The sequence below is a fragment of the Bactrocera neohumeralis genome, chromosome 2, assembly GCF_024586455.1.
Source record: "Bactrocera neohumeralis isolate Rockhampton chromosome 2, APGP_CSIRO_Bneo_wtdbg2-racon-allhic-juicebox.fasta_v2, whole genome shotgun sequence".
NCBI lineage: Eukaryota > Metazoa > Arthropoda > Insecta > Diptera > Tephritidae > Bactrocera > Bactrocera neohumeralis.
In genome coordinates, this window is record NC_065919.1 from 5,882,857 (window position 1) to 5,903,556 (window position 20,700).

Consider the following 20,700-nt stretch of genomic DNA (forward strand, 5'->3'; position numbering starts at 1 on the left):
AAGGCAACTATGTAATCTCCGAAGAAATTGTTCAGATCGGTTAACTATAGTATATAGCTGCCATATAATCGGAGTCAAATGCTTGCAAGGGAACCTTCCTCATTTGACGATATATCTTCACGAAATTTGGTATGAGTTATTGTTCATAGAAATAATGTAATATCGGTAGAATTTGTTCAGATTGGCTCACTATAGTATATAGCAGCCATACAAACCGAACAATCGGAATTCAAAAGCTTGTATGGAAAACCTTCGCATTTGACGTGATATCCTCACGAAAGTTAACCTGGATTACTGCTTAGGGTAATAATATAATCTTCGAAGTTAAAGTTTCTTCTGGTTTTTAGAGACAATTCACTTAGTTTTAGTTTTACCATTTTTATTATCTATTTCTTTGAATGCTAATACTGTTATTCGTAATTTCATTTTGAGTTGCGTCTTTAAAAATCAGATAAATAAAAGTATTCGAAAACGCTTTTGTCATCAACATTTTTAAAAAAATAACACTGACTCCTAAATTCTTTTGTAAATTAACGGTAAATTATATACCAGTTATTCGTCAATGAGCTTCATTTTAGTACAAGTTCCGCTAGAATATTTGGTTATACTATACATAACTCATTTTTAAATGGGTCTTAAATTGATGTCTTTCATGAAAACTTTTAATATTAATGCCTAATTAAAGAGCTCTTTATTTTGAAGAGTCTCTATAAGCACATAGTTGTATTTAGTGCCACATATGTTGCTAATCAGAATAAAATTTGGCATAAATATTCCAAGAAAAGTATGAAAATACCTGATATCTAAGCTTTATTGCAAAAGCTCAATTTGTATTTCATATTTCAAACATAGAGAACTTAAAAAATAATATATACAGCTTCGAATTTTTGCATATCTCTATAAAATTTTGCCATAATTTGGAGTAACATTGTAAACAAAGTACAAAAATTTGAGAGAGCAAAACTCTTCAAAGAGCTTCCATTACAAGTATGAACAAAGCTTTCGTACACATAAAATCTAATAATCGAGGGTTCGCTAAAGTTTTGTGCTTTCAATAATAAACTATTAGAGTGCTTATTAAAATAGTTATTATATACAGTTTTATTTTATATTTGTGTTGCGCAGCAGCGACTACACTCTTTGTAGTTTAGAAAGGTTCCTACATAATTGAGTTTATAGCGCATCATTAAAGTAAACTCTAAGCGTTGGCTACTCTTTCTCTTCCTTTTACTCTGAGTATATATGTTGGTATAAACGCCACTTCGACTAATAAATAATGCAATTTTCCATCAAAATTCCGAGTAAGTAGCGGAGAGAGATGGAGAGAGGCAAATATGCAAGCAAGTCCGTCAAAAAGGGATGGTGATGCAAGCAATAAGAAAAAAAACTTTATTAACTACAGCTAAATATTGGCAGAATAAAGCTTTCTCCACCACAAACATTATACTGCGCTGTATATCCATAACTCACGAGCTTACCGTACCGCCCAGCGAAAGTTGAAGTTAGAGTTTACGGGCAATAGTAGACGGACTATCAAAGTGAGTTATGCTCGGCACTAGAGTGTACATATTACGTAGCGAACATAATCGTGCATTGAGTGCCAATAGAAATGCCTTCAGAACAAGAGCAGCACTTCTACTTGGCTTTATACTGACTTTTATGTTATTTTTTTTGCTTTTGTTTTGGCTATGGTTGTTAATATTTACTACGGAAAAATTATATTTGCTCTAATCTGTGGGCCAGATCAGTGGCGGGGCGAGTGAAGAAGGAAATAGTTCTAATTGCATCGATAGAGTTTATCAGCTTAGCCATCCCCGTCCTGACTACATTAAAATCTATCAACACACACTCCCACCTATACCAAGTATCTGACGGAACCCATCGCCACATCTTTCACTCAGGAATAATAACACAGCGAAGTAAAGTTGAAAAGTTTAAATTTATAAGTTTATTTACTCAGCTACTTTGAGCGTGTGCAGAAACTTTTTCTTTGCCCACAAGTGAAGCGAAAAGGGTAAAAATTCTAAGGAGAGCATAAACCTTTAATTTTTTGCTCGGGCAACGGGCGAACAACGACGATAGCTCACATATAGTATATTTGTACAGACAAACTCATGCGCTCAAATCCGTCAGCGGTAGTTTTTGTGCCGTTAGGTGAGTCATTTAACATTTAGAATCCGCTTTTTGAGTTATAAAAAGGTTTACACGACAAAAATGTTGCAAGTTTTTGGTTTTGGCAAGCTGCAAATCTAATTTTATTAAATGTTTTCATCGGAAATGTTCAAAGAAAGCAGTTTTAGAGGAATATATATGTATATTATACTATAGTAATTATACTACTCAAAAAATCTGCAGAAACAGTTTGCGACTGATGTGTGAGGAGGGTATTTGAAGTGTCCTGGTTACGATTTTGAGTTCAATATTGTTCCATCACACAGGAAACAGCAGCTAACATCAAAGTCCCAAAACGACTGTAAACTAGTGTTTTTGAACATAGTAATGAAAATATCGGTCAAAAATTTAAAAAATCCTTAAGGGATTAAAGGTGATCTAGTGTAAAAATATTTGCTCATAATAAAAGCTGGAATGGGAACGGAGAAAATAATTTAAATAAAACAAGTAAGGAAGAGCTAAGTTCGGGTAGAACGGAGCATTTCGTATTCTTGCAATTTGCAAGGATTAATGCTAGGGAACTACCTGCAGGCACTTAAGGCCTGTTAGTTGTATTTTCCCTTATTACCACCATATTATTTGGGTCTCCACCATAACTTTTATATCCAACAATAGCTTACAGCTTACGCTTCAGACTAGCATGAAATAGTGATAGAGTATTTACCTAAACTTTTCTAAAAATTTCGATGTCAGCTCAGCTAAAGTTAACTTAAGCTGTTTTAAAATACTGTATCATACCAATACCCAACTATAATCTGTCTAGCAACAAACAAAAATTAATAGAAACTAAAATTCCACCGCACATATTTACGAAAAATAGAAGAAATCTCCTGCTTCAATTTCTCCCTTAGCATTCACTTAAATTCCCAACGCTACAATTGTCTCCACGGTTCCCCACTGCTGACACAGAACTTTCGCTTCATTTCGCGTTGCTCAGCAACATTTCTCGCTTAGCGCTTTCGGCATTCTTTGCCTTTGGCAAAACTTTAAAAGTAGGAATCTGGGTTTCTGGGAAAACTATGAGCACTATTTGAAGTCCTGAACCGAAGTAGAGCAAGGAAATGCGCATATATGTTTGTTTTGCTTTGTTCCAAAGGAAAGATGCTTTTCTCTTGACTTTTCACTTGCTGTAGCAAAACAAAAAGTGGCACAACATGTACACATACATACATACATGCAGTAGGGATTGTGACCAGCAGGAAAGCTAAGCAGTTTCGAGTCAGTTCGGTTTGGTTGTACTATTTAGCTACATCATTTAGATCAATTAGTAATATATGAAAAAACAAAAAAGAAGGTGTAATTCCCAACTAATTTATTTAATTAATAAAATTCCTAAATGACACAGATACTTTTCTAACGTTCAGATTACCATATATTAAAATTCTATTTTTATCCTTTTTATCTGTATACCCGTGGTGTTTACTTACACATCACTTTCAGCTCAACAACGTTACTATCACCGTCGCCCTCAACATTCGATGCCGTGCAGGTGTAGTTGCCCGCTTGATGCCGAGTCACGCCTTGCAACGCCAAATCGCCACTACTCACTATGACGCCAGCACGCTGATTGTGTTGAATGATTTGATTCTGAAAAGGATGAGAATAAAGTACTCAATTAATACCAAATATATAGCTTAATTAAAAATGTTAAATTCCATTCATAAACGGTAGCATATGAGCAGAGTTTTAATTATAAGTATATGCGTGGATTTTATATTAATTGTAAGGAAGCATAAGATGATGATGAGACCAATAACTATATATCCCTTCGAATTATTCAAGAAAATTTCCACACTTTAACTGTTAATATATGAAATATACCCTAAAGTGAAATCTCACTCCTTTCGTATTATTAATCATCGAACACGTCGCTCCCAACGCAAGCTAATTTTAGTATTCTTTTGTGACCATTGCCAAGTTTGGCAGTAATTGCAGCCCTTATGTAAATACTCATATTTAGCCATATTACTGTATACCTTGCAGGACATGTTTAACAAAATGACGTTACTATGAGACACCGTACTGATACATTTTCAAACATGAGCACTAGCTCCAAATTATAAGATCAATATTTATCAGAAACTATATATACTTGTATTTAATATTAGTATATAAAAGCAAATACTTCATACTATAAAAAATGATAATTCCGCGACTAAGTTTGACAATCTATTATCACATTAGCTGTTCAGTTATTCCGTTATCCGTAGTATATTAGAACAGCATTATGTATAACTTAATGAATAAACTGGTCTATATTGGCTGTACTACTGTATCCAGCATTTCTGACTATGGGGTATTTTTGCGGCTTCTGTTTTATCACTGATTTATTTGATCACTGTAATCAAAATTGAATTTTTGAAAACTATTCCTTAAAAGTAGCCTGGCTGCGATCACTTTTTTTATCTTTAATTCGAAAATGAAAAACCTTTTTCCTGAGTCGACAGTTATTCTCTTCCAATATTTATTATAGGACTTCACCCTTCATAACAATGTCATGATCTATAAGACTGCTGTTTCCAGCTGCTTTGGTGGAAGTAACCAGATGTAATAGGTTTTATTTGTCACCTCTGCATCTCACCTCATTAACATATTCCAAAAATATGTGTACAGTTACATTAGCAACGGTGACCAAAAAATAACTATGGTTAGTCGTCTAGTTCTAGTCTAGTGTACTATAAAACTTTATCCTCAGGTCCAGACGACCAAATCTAAAAATTTTTCACACATTTTCCGTTTTGTAAATAAAAACGTAAGGCCAATATTACATTTTCCGTAGAATCGAATTTCCTGGCTTCAATTTAACCAACGATCAGAATTCAATCTAAGCAGCCACTGAATTTTCCAACGGGGTATTTGTGCACACACATCGATACAAATACAGATGAATAATGCTTTTGCTACATTTGTGCTTACAATACAGAATTCTAAACAAATGAAGCAGTTATCCGCAAAATAGTTGACGCGCTATTATTTGTATTTATCACATATGTCTCACGTGCCACATGTCGCACAAGCATACCAGAGTGAGTATATAGCTTAAGCAAACAATACATAGCTCTCCAGATACGTTCACTTATGCAATTCATTTTTAATAAGTACATATGTATGTGCGTAAGCGCGCCAAATGCCAGCATTATGTGCTATGTTGTGCTATGCAAAAGCTGTAATAATCTCACTTCGTTGCGTGCTTTCAGGCGACTATTGTATTTATTTGATGCGGTTTGTTTCTTTTGTTCGCTTGCGTTCTTTTGTACACAGAGCGTTTGTTTGCTTATTTCGCTCACTTTTCATTTCTATTCTATTCTACTAAACACGCTATGTGCATTTGCGGGCGTGTGATTGTAGTATTTCATGGTGTTTGCTTTTATGTGCGTGTGAATGCATGCGTGCTCATCATTTCGTAAACTATGTCAAAGTCATGCATTGTCACCGCTAATAAAGTTCAATTCAATGGCGTGCATTTATTGTTATTTGCTTATTTGCTTATTTGTTTGTTTTACTATTTCTTATTTTGCGCTTACTTCCACATTATATGCTTTTTGTTCGAGCGAGTTTAATTGTAGCATTTTTATTTGTTGCGCGAACGGCAGAAAAATATATATAAATACAAGTTTCATGATTTTTAAGATAAATTAGTAAATTTTCTAATAATAATATAATCTTGGGAAGCAGTATCGCACCTCTACATATATATATTTGCTTTGAAAAAGTTTCTTATAGGACACTTATACTTACAGGTATCATTACTATAGTTTGCTTCGTGCCTGCGATATTTTATTAAAGTCAACCTGCTTAACCCAATACATATATGTATGTATATGCTATATAAACTCTACCATAAAATCTAATTTTGAAATATCGAGCAAATGTGGAAAAATTCAAATTAGAAATCATTATTTTTGGGGTATAAGGTTAAGGCGAGGTCGATTTCACTTATACTCGTATCGATATTTCGAGAATTCGTCGCATGCTCTACGCTTTTCCAATAATCTACAAAAATTTTATGTATATTAAAATCGGAAGAGCTGTGGGTCACTTTTCTCATAAACGACTCAAATACAAGGGTTGTGCATATTTTATAGTATTTCATAGCTTGCGAAAGGCTATTTTGATCGCCTTAAAAACGCCACTTTTACTTACTAACGCAGTCAGATAATGGACCTTTTCAGCCACTTAATTTCTTTTGCTATTTCAACGACTTTTTCAATATATAGTGGCACATGAAGCCATGCTTAGAAGTTCACGCAAGTGAAGAAAGTTCTCTGAGCGCGATTCACTTGGAAGTGACCAGAAACGATTCTTTTACATATAGCTAAAGCAGCTCACGGCTTCCGGTCTTAGCCCAAGTATTCTCTGGGTAGCCAAAAAGCATCCGTTTGAAGGCGAACTAAAGGGAGAGGCGAACCATCCCTCCGCAGGGTTGTGTGCTGGGTTTGGGAACCGATAGTCATTGTTGTAAAGATACTTTTCGAAAGTTGAATGCATTTTCACTCGTTAGATCTTTTTTCTGCAATAATTCCATGGCTACTCGGTGAGTCTTACTTTGCTCCACGCTAATGCCAACAAACTGTGTGAAACTCACATGAACCAATAGACTCATTTATGTAATTCCTCCACTCTCACAAGAAAAGTTAACAAAATTTGTTATTAAAATATTATATAAAAGCATGCACCATCATTTAAACATCCAATTTGCTAGTTAGCTTATTAATAAATTTTATAATTTTTTTTTTTTTAAACTTTCAATATTTGAGAAGCTCACACAAATGTATGTGTGTGTGTGTCTTTTCCTTCTCTGTGCTTAACTAAATTAACATGCCGTTGACATGCCGACATTGTTAGTAGTGTCACAATGTCGTAGAATTTGTTTGAGTTGAGTCTAACAAGTTTAACTAACTGCCATGGCTGCCACCTTTTTAATTAAATATTCATGCTGCACAATTAACGTGCACGCAAATTAAATTAACAATTAGTTTGATCAAAATTGTCAGCACATACAACGAGCACACACACACATACACATATGCATCGCTGTGTATATAGATTTGTACATATATATGCACATGTTTATATGTGTGAATGTGTGGGTAAGAGTGTACGTGCGAGTTTTAATGCGCGTGTTAAATTTTGGTGTTGCCAACACACTCTCGCTCCTGCATAAACAAATGAAAAGTTCAGTGGATCCGGCAGCACAATTGTGTACAAATACATGTAGTATTCTTGTGCCTATTTGTATTTATATTTCGTGCAAATATTGCCAAGATAACGTCGGGTGTGAAAAGGTTTGTGGAACTACCAAATATTTGCAAAGGCGACATTCGTTAGTGAGTACTAATTAGGCATCCACTTAACGATATAAACTAGGCGATTTGCACATTTCAAACACCTTATAATATATAATTAAATAATAATAACTAATAAAAAAGTTATTATATTTAAAAATTTATAAAATAAATTTAGTCTGAAATAATTAAATCTAATTGGCATAGTATTAGTGTGAGCTAGTTTAGTCAATCAGAATTTATTTTAGAAGTTTCTTACAACAATAATTCTTGTTTAAAAGATATTTATTTTGTTCCATATAATTCAAATTGAAATTAACTTTAAAATTTTTAATAAAATATAATTCACTTTATTGTATTGAAATCTTTAAACTAATAATATCATATTTTATTTTGCTTCAATTAACTTAATTCAGTTACATAATAGCTATCATCGTTACGCCCTTTCTCAGAAAAAAATGCTTGAAAAAGCAACAACAGCGTGATCGAGTTGAATTCAATACAAGTGAGTATTCGGATCCACAAGTAAAGTGATAGAACTACTATCTTCAATACTACCAAGTTTCCTTTTAAATATATCAGACCAAGTTTAACAAATGAACGGCTCAAATGAATAACTGGTATTGCTTGCAAGATCTGTCACTCTCCTAGGTTTGCTTATAGAAGGTAGCTTACATATACAGAAGGCAGTTTACTTTAACCACGAGTCACTCAGAAGGAAACGCCGAAGCCATTATATGTAAAATACCGGTATTAAGTGAGCGTTAAGATACAAATGTCTTGGTAGGGTTGTGAACAGTTGGTTGTCAAACATATTCAATAAATTTACAGTGATTGAAAAAAGAACATCATATATTTTTATTGTGTCGAAAATGTCAAAATGTTTTTTTCAGAAGTGAAGAAAATGGACGCCACATGAATTCAATGAAAGGCAAGTGGAAAACCGAAATGAAAAACCACTTGTGAAATTTTGCATCGAATTGTCACTGGCGATGAAAAATTAATTTATTTTAAGAATCTTAAACGGCTGCAAAAACAGATCCATTTGGTAAGAAGACAATGCTCTGTGTTAGGTGGGATCAGAGCAGTGAAGTATATCAAGAGCTCTAAAACCTGGTGAAATCGCTACAGACAACAAGAGATCAATTTGATTGAATGGGACAAAAGACATGGTACAATAATTTTGTTACACGATAATGCATCTGCACACACAGCACAATCGGTTCATGATGCTATCAAAGTACTTGGCTGGGAGGCCCTTACGAATAGTATTTATTTTCATGAATTGGACATCTTTTGGTATTTCTAATCACACTTCGACGGATTTTTTTTATATTTGTACTAATAAATAAAGAAAAAAATGTGTACCATTTTGGTCGACCACTTTTTGGTGGTTTCCTTGGCATGCTTTTCTTTTTTATACAACAATTTCAAAATATAGCGAATTTCTTCATTATTTTTACTAACTTTTTTCAACTTCCCCTAATTTAATTTTTAATTTTTTTGATAAAATGAAGCTTAAAAGCTCACCTTTCCAACACAATATGGTATAACACAATGTGATTGGTAGCACTGGAAGTATACGACTGCAACGACATCTATTGACAAAATACGAAAATACTTTTTCGACTATTCAATATAAATAAATATATAACATATATGTATAAATGATAACCGTGACTAGCTGTGACAATTAAGCAACGCCCGGGATGTTAGTCTCTGAGTTTTATGAGATATTGTGGCGACTATAGCGTATGCCTTATAAACTGAAGGACCGGAATCAAGTGCTTGTATGGAATTATGTTTAATCTGAAGTGGTATCTTCATAAAATTTTGAACGAATTATTATCCAAGACATTGGCACAGTTTCCGAACATATTTTTCAGATCGGACCAGTTGCCATACAAGTTGACCGATTAAAATCAGAACAAATATATCTTTAAACCCTGTTATGAAATAAAAAATACACCATCGAAGGGTATTATAGCTTCAGTGACGCCGAAGTTAACATTTTTTCTTGTTTTTACTTAATTGAGTTCAATTAATACTTATTAAATTTAAAATGTGTCGCATTCAACTTCATTCAGTTGAACTTGTGTAATTTCGAAACACTTCTGCACAGAACTCCCACTTCCAAGCATTTTAAATTAGAAGCAGCGCTAGTTCAGCTACACCAAACTTAATTGCGGTGCGTCCAAAGTGGCTTGCTTGCCTTGCTATGCTATGCATACGTACTTCATTCTGTCACGCCAGTGCCACATCTTTTCAATTTTTCATTGCACTTCATTTGGAGCAAACCATTAGGAAAAGAGTGTTTAGTGGTTTGGTGTAGGAAAACCAAAGGTGGCGCATTTAAAAGTGCTGTCATTTACAAAATTAGCAGGCACTAATTGCGCGGCAACCAACACTGGCTGCGGAACAGTTTTTGCACTTAAACAGTTATAATTTGTCTTACTTAAAAATCGGTCATTGCTATGAAGTAAGTTGTAGCACGAATGTGCTAAGGCGAAATAATATATCTGCATAAATAAGTGTTTACTTCCGAAAGGTATTTTAAGTTAATTAAGAGCCTTGAAAAACTATTTTGAAGCTAAGATGCAGTTTGCTGCAAATTTATAATTAGAACAATAAAAACTTAGCGAATATAAAAATAATAAGTTTTTGAACGTACTACAATATCGGTCCTGTTAATTTCTGTGAATAAATAAACGCCATGGAACCCTACCATAAAATTAAAAAGTGTAGAAATTAAAATTATAAAATCGTGCGCTGTCTCTGTATATTTCTAAAGAAGACAACTTTAAAAGTGACCGCAATAAACGCAACCAGCTAAGTGACCCTGACCGCATTTCGTAATGAAATTGTCATGTAGCACACTAATTGCAGGGTATACTTTTGTGCGCGCCCATTTGCACAGTCGCTCGCTCTTATTTATTTGCTTAGTTACATTTCAACAAACGCATTATGCCAAGTGGCGGTGGCAAGTTTAAACAGATGAACACAATGTGAAGCTGACAGCAAAATAACCGCACGAAAGCACCGAACAGCGGTAGGGAGAAAGCGCTAAGGCATGGTCTAGATATGTATGTTGATGCGCTGAGAAGTATGCTTTGTTCTAGGCGCACAAGAGGTTTCGCTTATCAGTTTTTCCTTTCTTTAGAAAAAGAGTGCAAAGCAGTCAAAACAAGCTTTAGTGGCATATTTTGCGGCGGACTTAATGGAACTTCTATATGTTTTGTCTTCTACTATTAGGGATGTTTCATTCGGTATTGCACTCATTTCACATGTGAACGCTTTAACTGCGTACTTAAATCTTTTAATATTGTTGGCATTTTTTGGAACAAATAACTAAGAATTTTGGCGTACCTTCCTTGATTTTGATTTTGAATTTAATTTTTATTTTAATTTTTATTTTAATTTTAGTTTTAATTTTAATTTTAATTTTTATTTTTTTGATTTTGATTTTGATTTTGATTTTGATTTTGATTTTGATTTTGATTTTGATTTTGATTTTGATTTTGATTTTGATTTTCATTTTGATTTTGATTTTAATTTTATTTTTGATTTTGATTTTGATTTTGATTTTAATTTTAATATTAATTTTGATTTTGATTTTGATTTTGATTTTAATTTTAATTTTGATTTTGATTTTGATTTTGATTTTGATTTTGATTTTGATTTTGATTTTGATTTTGATTTTGATTTTGATTTTGATTTTATTTTAATTTTAATTTTATTTTTGGTTTTGACTTAGATTTTTTCCAATACCACTAAAGCTACAATAGCCAAATTCGGTCAAGATAACGGTTTTCAAACTAACGGCCAACTTTATACCGCATATATCGGCCAACTTGTCAGTTATTAATGCTCAGTAGTCTTTAGATGCATAGCTACAGAAGAGTCGCCCAATTGCAACATATGTATGCGCAAGATTCTATTGCTGAGTCAGTGATTTGTAATAATACGCCTGCATGCATGCTTCAGCAATGCAATCAGTAACAACAGCAAACAAATTTATCTGGAAATTAAATACATTACTTCAAAGTAAAAATTAATTCTATTTTAATCGCAATTTTACTGCAGTAAAGCTATCGGTCAATTTAGTTCAGATTCAATATGAATTTTACAAGTACATAACGTTACCTAAAATGCAAAATAACTTAACATCACTTTTCATAAGTTTACAGGGTAGAGAAAACGATAAAATAGAAACCGCTCATATTGAAACAAAATTTGAGTTTTGGTTATGAAATGGTTATAAAATGGTTATATATTGGTTAAACATTGGTTATATATTGGTTATATCTGACAGCGGAAGCTCAAAATTTTAAGCTATATATTTGTAACAATGAATCGTAAGAAATAAAAAAACTCACTTTCGATTTTTTGATGATACGTTGTTTTGCATTTTAGACGACGATGTGTATTTATATGGTTGAAGCTACTACCGACTACCGATAATAACATAATGTTGGTTGCAGAAATGGAAGTGAGAAGCAGGCTGCACTAGAGTGGTATATTTCCAATAATAAGAGGCCTTAAATTGATATTTCTAAATTTTTCCATTTAAACTGCTATACTAAGTAAACAATTCTATTTTGTGTGTTGTAAATTTTCAATTATTATTCGCCGACATTAATTATGACTTGAAACTGATCTATATCTTTATGCATATTTATTTATATATAATTTTTCCATAAATTTTCTTAACACACTCACATTATGCTTCCACACAACTTTGTAGGCTGCCGGATTCGCATGTACTTTGCACTCGAAATAGACATCATCGCCTTCTTCAATGTCTTCCGGATTCAAATTCGAACCCAAGTCCAGCTGAAGCGTTGGTATAACTGCAAGTAAAGATATGTAAAGCTAAAATTAGAAAAAGTTAACGGAAACTCAATTTACTAACTAAGCCCTGCGGTTGCAAATCAAAAGAAATTCAATTTAAAGCCTCACTATTTATTATATATGTAAATATACCAAATATATATAATAGATATGCTGTATAGATATGTTTGTATATACATATATATATATATATATATATATATATGTATATGTGTGTTCTTGTGTTTTTACTAAATTCGAAAATACATGAAATTGTCAATCACTTTAACTCAATCCTAATTGGCTTTTGGTTTCATTCATGCATATCGATATTCTTTGGCACTACCAGATATGTTGCCACAATGTTTAATTGCACCAGCAAGTGTGTGTGTGTAGTGGCAATATGTAGATAAAATCAATGTGAAAAGAAATACAAAGTTATTATAGTTGATTTTTAGGTGAAATGCACTTCAAAGTAAAACTCTCTTGCCGGGTAATATTGAGCAAAGTACTTTGTTATTGCTTTTTGTGCTATTAAATATTTACTGCTTGCTACAAAACGATTGCAGTAATCAAATTGTAGTAGATATTTTTAATTGCTATTTATACAGGCAAATAAACGTTGCAACAAATTTATTTGTATTATGTTTCATATATTTTCATTGTTGTTTTACAGTGTGGCGAATAAGAATGATTCGATTTTAAGATTATGAAATTGAAAAGTTTTTCTTTGCATTGAAATATTGTAAATACACTTACAATACTATGTGTATCTTCAACAGTTTTAAAAAACATGTTTTGCAGGTCACACCTAAGCAAGCTCACAATCGATCTTTAAAAAACTTTTGCTTTTGCTTTGCTTCTAATCATTATTGCTTCTGTTAAGCCTCCAGCAACGTTCTTCAGCTCTCAGAACTCAAGATAGAAAGGCGGAATGGCCATTGGTTGAAGCTGATTTTCAATCGTACCACAAAACTGGTTTAAAAAGTGGGACAATCGCTACAATAATATATTAAAATTTTTTCTAAAAATTATGATTTTCTCTAGAACGATAAGACATTAAAAAGCAACAGCAACAGAGCTTGCTAAAAGTAGAATTAAATGTCATAAAAAAAGAAATTTGTAAAAAGTTTATATAATAACATAAAATACTTCGATTTTCCGAAATAATGTACGTGCAAAGCCATTCGAACATCTGAAAATTAATTTTCTAATATAATTTTTATAAAACTCAACAACGACTGATTGCCTATTGTGTGCTAGTTCATATCGAAGAGCATATGTGTCTTGCAAGTTTCTCGTGTCACAATCGGCGCCTTACGTGTGCCTGGTTGGCACTGTTTTCAATGCAAATATTTTTTTTTTTTATAATTTTTTCTTCGTGTCTTTGTGTTTCGGCTCACTACAGTTTCACTAGCACATTGGAGGTTGTGTAAAGCGGAATGTTCATGTAAATGAGCAAGGAAATTGAAAATGTTATCTAATTTAATATCTGCGAAGACAAGGCAGGCGAGTTGTCGAAGTGAGCAAGCATAGTTTACAGATGCTTATGAGCGCTCACACACACAAGCAGAGGGCACACGCATGTTCTGCACACATCGGTATGTGGTGGCATGCAGTGGTTATGCTTTGAGCGTCTGTGGGTGTGGGTGTGTGTAAAGAATGAAGTGTGAAAATGCCAAAAAGTATGTTATAATAAACGAAGCGATTTTTAAACAAAAAATTGCAGTTGTGATACGTAAAATTCACAGCTATCTATATGCAAGGAGCAGGTTTGGTTGTCGGTGTACAATTTGGTTGAAGTTTTTTCGAGTTTTTTCATGATTCATTGTTATTGCTTTATATGTGCGCGGCGAAATGTTCGTTGTATAACGAAAACATTCGATTTAAGTGATAACGGCAAGTCGTCGAGTAAAGGGTGCTTGCAAAAGTGTGAAACGGTTCTTTTTTCTACTTTCTCCGTTTAATGACTTTCTTCGTCGTCAACAGTTTGTAGCTAAAAGTAGGCAAACATGCACACATAGAGCAAAAATCTGCCTGAGAACGTACATATATGTCTCAATTTAACAAGCTCTTTATGCCCCGAAAATATTGCAAAGCTTATGTGTACATGCATTTATACTATAAGGACACCAGTACGTTTAACAGTATCTATTTTTCTTTAGCTCTATGTTGCTCGTCTTCTTTTATAATGCTCAGAGCGTCTTAGAAAATCTAGCTTTTTTACACATATTCCGCTCGTATTTTGTTTGCCAACGTCGCTGCTTTGAGTTTCTGTATTTTTCCTTTGTTTGGCTTTCAGATTTTTTCATTGTTAGCAAAGCAACGACGCGGCTGCGCCATAACAATGCATTTTATAGCCAATCAAGTTGAGTGCTTCATCTCTCTTATGCATATTTACATATATATTTTTATATGGATTTTGTCTTTGTAACACAAAATTTGGCAGAGCATCATTGTGGCTTACTTAAATGTGTGTATGCAGGTATGTAGTTGAGAAAATAATAATATTATATATATTTACACGTCTAAAGCAATGTGTCAACATGTGTATATGTAGTATAAGTCCCATGCAAATTTAGTGAAATTGATTTGAATATAAACTTTTGCATTAAACAAACTGAAAATAATTTGGTTTCATTTCTTTTTGTGGTGAAACGTTATCGAAATCGTTTCTAACGTAAATATTATAGAGAAACTTGACAAAATGGATTTGTATGAAAATGTATTATTAATTAAATTGTAATTAAAATTGTATTAAAATCTTGTTAACTTATCTCGCCAAATATACTTTGAGCCTCAGAACGGCGCTTCTTACTCTTCCTACCGGCATTGACTGATTTGACCTCTACCAAAGTTCATCTCACTTCAAATGTTAAAATGTTTGCAAAAGCACATTCAAAAAGATTTTTACTACTAATAACAAAAATATCCGACACATATTTCTACTCTTCTAGTATACATTTATATACTGCTTACGGGAACCTTGAAAATATTATTTGTGGAAATTTGTTTAACACTCAGAGTTTCTAGATGAAGTTTACGTTAGTGAAACAATGCTTTATAGGTACCACATATTCATAAAAAAAGTTAGGAATTTTAAATAATATCAATGCTACTTACAGAATACATTAAGTTTCATCGCCGTCTCACGTATGCCGCTGCGCACCAGCTCATTCGTCGCACGACAGGACAACGCTTTGCCATGATCAGCACGCGTCGGTGTAATGCTGAGTACGGAAAGGCTGACATTGCCATCTTCTGAAACCTTTAAAGAATATGAAAATACAGCAAAAAAAAGTTGATTACAAAGAAAAGCAAAATATTTATTTATTTTAAAGTAAAAAAAGAAGAAAAACGCAATTTCTTTCTTACAAATTTTCCTTAGAAAAACTAAAATAATAAATTTATTACAATATCTTATTCAAAACAAGAGAAAAAATTTAACTCCGGTTGAACCGAAGCTATAATACCCGACCCAACTGTAAAAGATTTCTTACAAAAGCTTTGATCAGTCAGTATATACAGCAGCTATATCGAAACGAACAGTTTTCTCGGAGATTGGACGTCACTTTTGGCAATAATCCATGCCGAATGTCTTGGACATATTTTGTCAAATGAAAAAGCCATGCAAGCACTTTCCATCGTTTCATGTGTATGGCATCTATATGCTTTAAAGGTGAAAGAGTGGTAAAAGGGACAGCTTCTTGGTGAAAAGGGACGTTTGTAGAATTTCAGTTCGGAATCTCAAAAACTGAGCGATTAGTTTGTGTAAGCCGCGACGGACAGAAAGACCGATATGACTTAATCGATCTTTTCAAGGTAAAAATATACTAACTGTGATATAATTAAAAGTTATTATATTGCACTTTTTCATTTTAGTAGATTACTGTTTCAATTTCCAAAAAGCTTTTGAATGTTTTGTATTTTCTGCAACATTTGCATTGCAGCAACATGATTTTTGGTTTCGAAAAATACTTTTATTTACCTTCTGACTGTGTCCCAACAGCTCCATATTTCCCATCCACCAAGTAATTTTGGATGGTGGTCTCGAGCCGATGGCTTGACATTCAATTTCGTATTTCCGATCAGCAGACATCGGTTGATTGTTGAAGGAAATCTCAACCATAAGCGGCCGCACTGCAATTATATTGAGATTAAAGAAATATTAAAATCATAATAATTTTGAGACGTTTGAGGTTATAAGATAAAATAAAGTGTTGATATGTTCTTCGTACGCCAATTCTGACTGTCTTATGTTAAGATGTAAATATTTATAATTAAAATTATTAAAAATGGCTTTCACGAGTATATTGAAATTTATTGAAATATTCGTTAAACCGCTTATGATTTTTTTACGATTTTTTTGGATTTATTTAAATATTATTAAATTTATTAGAATATTCGTTAAACCGTTTATGATATTTTTACGTTTTTTTTTTGATATATCCAGGCTTTGGTTTAATTGTTATATACCTCTCATTATTTTTACATGAAGAAAAATATGAAAATGAAGAAAAGTTAGTCTATAACAAATATTGGGTAGTCGAAAAAGTCTTTTCGTATTTTGTCAATAGATGTTGTTGCAGTCGTATATCTCCAGTACTACCAATCACATTGTGTCATACCATATAGTGTTGGGAAGGTGAGATTTTAAGCTTCATTTACCCAGGAAATCAAATTCGGGTAAGATGAAAAAAGTTACAGCGGTTAAAAAATGAGTGGAAATAATGAAAAAAATTGCTATATTTTGAAATTGTTGTATAAAAAGGGAAAAATGCCATGCCAGCCACCAATGAAATTTGTAAAGTTTATGGAATACAATGCTGTATCAGTTCATGTAGCACAACAATGGTTCGCCCGCTTCCGTTCTGGAAATTGCGAAATTTGGATGAAAGTTTTACACCGATGGAATAATGTCTATAGCGGATAATGGCAAAAAGTGGTCGATCAAAATGGTACATATTTGTTTCTTTATTTATTAGTATAAATATACAAAAAATTGGGCTAAGAGAACGGCTGCACCAATCTTGATGAAATTTTCAGAGGTTGTTCTTTGTGGATTGGGGAAGGTTCAGAAATAAAAATACCTTTTACTTTTCGAGAGGAAAAGTCGGAAAATTTGATAATTTCAAAAGTAACTTTTTTCCATAAAATTTTTTTTTAATTTTTGTTAGTTTTGTTTTTCAATATTTTGATTTTGAATTATTTGAATCGTTCAATTTCGGTCGCTTACTTTTTTATTTCGGCTATTCAAAAGAAAAATTATTGAAAATTATTCAGTGCAACCTTTACGTGTGTTTCATACAAAGTGATCAATTGCGAAGAGGTCGCCCTAATATCGGCCGGCGTTCTTTTTGCCATCAACGTATGGTAGCCCAAGGCAAGGCAAGGCAAGAAGTACTCCCAGGATGCGATGGCATATGTACATGTGGAATTATGGATCACGGTCAATCAGCAAGCGATCGTCACGATGTCACAGCACGACTTTTCAAATAACAGTTACGATGTTTGATGGCCTTTATCTTGAAGCAATGGTTAGTAGTGCTGTTAGATGCTAGATGTACTCTGTTGAGTGGCAAAAAGGGAGGTTTGCCGCACGCACACATTCTTCTTTGGGTGGTGGATAATGGTTACACCAGATCAAATTGATAAAATCATTTCTGCTGAAATTCCTGATGCAGAGAAAGATCCAGTATTATACAAAGTGCTGTAAACCAGTATGGTTCATGGGCCTTGCGGAAACCACAATCCCACTTCGGTTTGTACTCGTGTATCTGACAATAAATGCACCAAACACTATCCACCTGCTTTTCTTTCAGAAACACAAACTAGAAATGATGGATATCCACACTATCGGCGTCGCTCACCAGACGACAATGGTAGAACATCCAGCATTCAATTTACAATAGTGAAAATCGAAGTTGACAACACAAGGATCGTACTATATTCACCATTATTGTCTAATTCACATTCAAAACTCATATCAATGTTGAGCATTACAATTACAATTGCTGGAACATGTTAATCACTGGAATGAAAATGAAGTTCGCACACTTTTCGCGATAATCATTTCGACAAATCAGCCTTCAAATCAGCGACAATTGTGGGATACGAACAAAAATGACATTGCCGAAGACATTTTACATCGTCTTCGCTAAATATTAGAAATGGGTCAATTCCGGTTGATACTTCCGGTGGTTTGATATCAATTCCATCTTCCCTTTTCGTTACTACGATTCCTTAAGTGCACGCGCCATGTTAGCTGCCAAAAATACCGATGTTGTTGACTTAGACTGAAAGATTCAAATTCAAATTTCGGGAGACTTGCGCTCGTATAAATCGATCGATCGTCTTGACAATAAAGACGACGCCGTGAATTATCCAATGGAATTTCTAAATTCTTTGGACAGGCTTGGTATGCCACCATATCATTTGCGTCACAAAATCGGATCTGTCTTTATGTTGTTCCGCTATCTGCGCTATCGAATACAAGGAGGCAGAATGCTTGATTCTAAGAATTCCTTTGAGTTCTAACGGTTTGCGATTTAAGTTCAAACGTATTCCGTTTTCAGTGAAAATTGCATTTGAGATGACAATCAACAGGACACAAGGATAGTCGCTAGAAGAGTGTGGCATAAATTTGGAAATGCTATGTTTTTCACACGGTCAGATATACGTGGCATGCTCACGAGTTGGAAAACCATCTTTTCTGTACATCGGTACGGAAATCAAAAGATGTTTATCAAGCTGCGTTACATTGAAAAAGCAAAAATGAAATGATAAATTTAACTTTCTTTTCATTTCAAAACACTTAATTTCACGCAAGACAACGGCTGCGGGGTCAGCTAGTTTTAATATAAAAATATAACATACCCGCCCGCAAGGCAGCTTGAGTTAGCATACTAAAAGTAGCGTAAAGCAAACTGTCAACAAAAAATTAACGCTGTTTTCAACTTTGCTGCAGTTGGTAACATGATACAGCCTTATGCATAAAACATAGCATATATTATGCTTGGTGTTAATTTATTTCGTTTTTCATTCGATATTTTCCACCATTAATTTATAAGCTTATACTACAATAATTAAATAGTATTATTTGTGGTGCGTTAAAATCTCGACATTGTTGCTATTAATTGTGGCGTAACAAAAACAATAACATACGGATGGTCAAGAGTGGACTGAATACTTTAATCCACGTTATAAAAAATGTCATGAAATATCACAGCCCTGGCGGTGGCATTGTGCGCTTGTTCACAGTAACCAGTTCAATGATGAAATGTTCAAAACAAAAGCGCTAAACAGATGGAATATTTTTCCATACATTTGCGTTCCAATAAATGCCTTGAGTTTTGGGATATATTTCAAATAAAGTGTGCTTCTTCGCTGGATACTTCAGTGTATGTACATACATGCGTAGAATATGAATCAGTGAGGTGTGAATTGCGGCCTTAAGACCGCCTGTGTGTGTAGGTATCTGCAATGATCTATGTCCTTCTCGCGTACATGTTACAAATTCAGATTAACGGTTTCGTGGGGTAAGTATAATGCTAATTTGATAAATGATAGCCTTTCACCGCTTAAAATTTGTTAACGATGACAGGTGTAGCGTTTTATTGGACACATGGCAGTGGAGTTACAAGTAAAAATTTAATAAAAAACCGAAACAAGCATAACAAATGAATATATATGAAATGAGAATAAGTACCACGTACATTTTATTTGCTAAGTGTTAGTTTAAAAATTTATAAAAAGCATTGAATACTTTACCAATTTAAAAGGATGGCATTTTTATTGGTATCCAAAGTTCATATAAAACTGAGAATGCTACAAATTAGCTATTTTTAATTAGTCTTATGGTGTCAAATCACAACTTTTTGAAGGCCATTCATTGTCACAATTTCTTGAGATAATCGAATCTCTAAACATTTCTCGCAATAATTCCGTCACTGAACGTGCTGTGTGGCACGTAGCCCCTTGCTTTATTACAACTAGATGTTGCCAAGATGAATTTCTTCCCATTGCGGCCATAAAAACATACGTATCATCGATCCATACCGTTTTCCATTGATAATAACGGTATCGCAAGCTCCATTTCGAAAGAGGTACGGACCGATGATCACACCAAACCGAAACACCACACCAAACTGTGATCAGGTGAATTTAATGGTTGTTCATAAATAATATGTTGATTTTTATCGCACCAGAATCGACAGTTTTGTATTTACCACACCACTTATATGAAAGTGAACCGCATCGGAGAAGATGATTTTCTTAAAAAAAAAATGTTACCGTTTTCAAGTTTTTCCAAAGCAAAATCAACAAATTCACGACATTTACGGCAGTCCAAAAGCTTCAATTTTTGAGTGAGAACAATTTTATATGAATATAATACCCAATGCTTTCTCAAAAT

General features: G+C 33.5%; 1 protein-coding gene across 4 annotated transcripts in view; it reads right to left on the reverse strand.

The window, feature by feature from the left end:
• The window catches only part of LOC126768049 (uncharacterized), a 252,387-nt gene that overhangs the window by 27,457 nt on the left and 204,230 nt on the right, over positions 1-20,700 (reverse strand). For all 4 annotated transcript variants that reach the window (XM_050485929.1, XM_050485928.1, XM_050485925.1 and 1 more), the window contains 4 exons: positions 16,276-16,427; positions 15,411-15,555; positions 12,177-12,307; positions 3,600-3,759 (listed from right to left, as the gene is read on the reverse strand). In XM_050485929.1, coding sequence (XP_050341886.1) covers positions 3,600-3,759; positions 12,177-12,307; positions 15,411-15,555; positions 16,276-16,427 — 588 coding nt within the window. The remainder of the gene's footprint in view (positions 1-3,599; positions 3,760-12,176; positions 12,308-15,410; positions 15,556-16,275; positions 16,428-20,700) is intronic.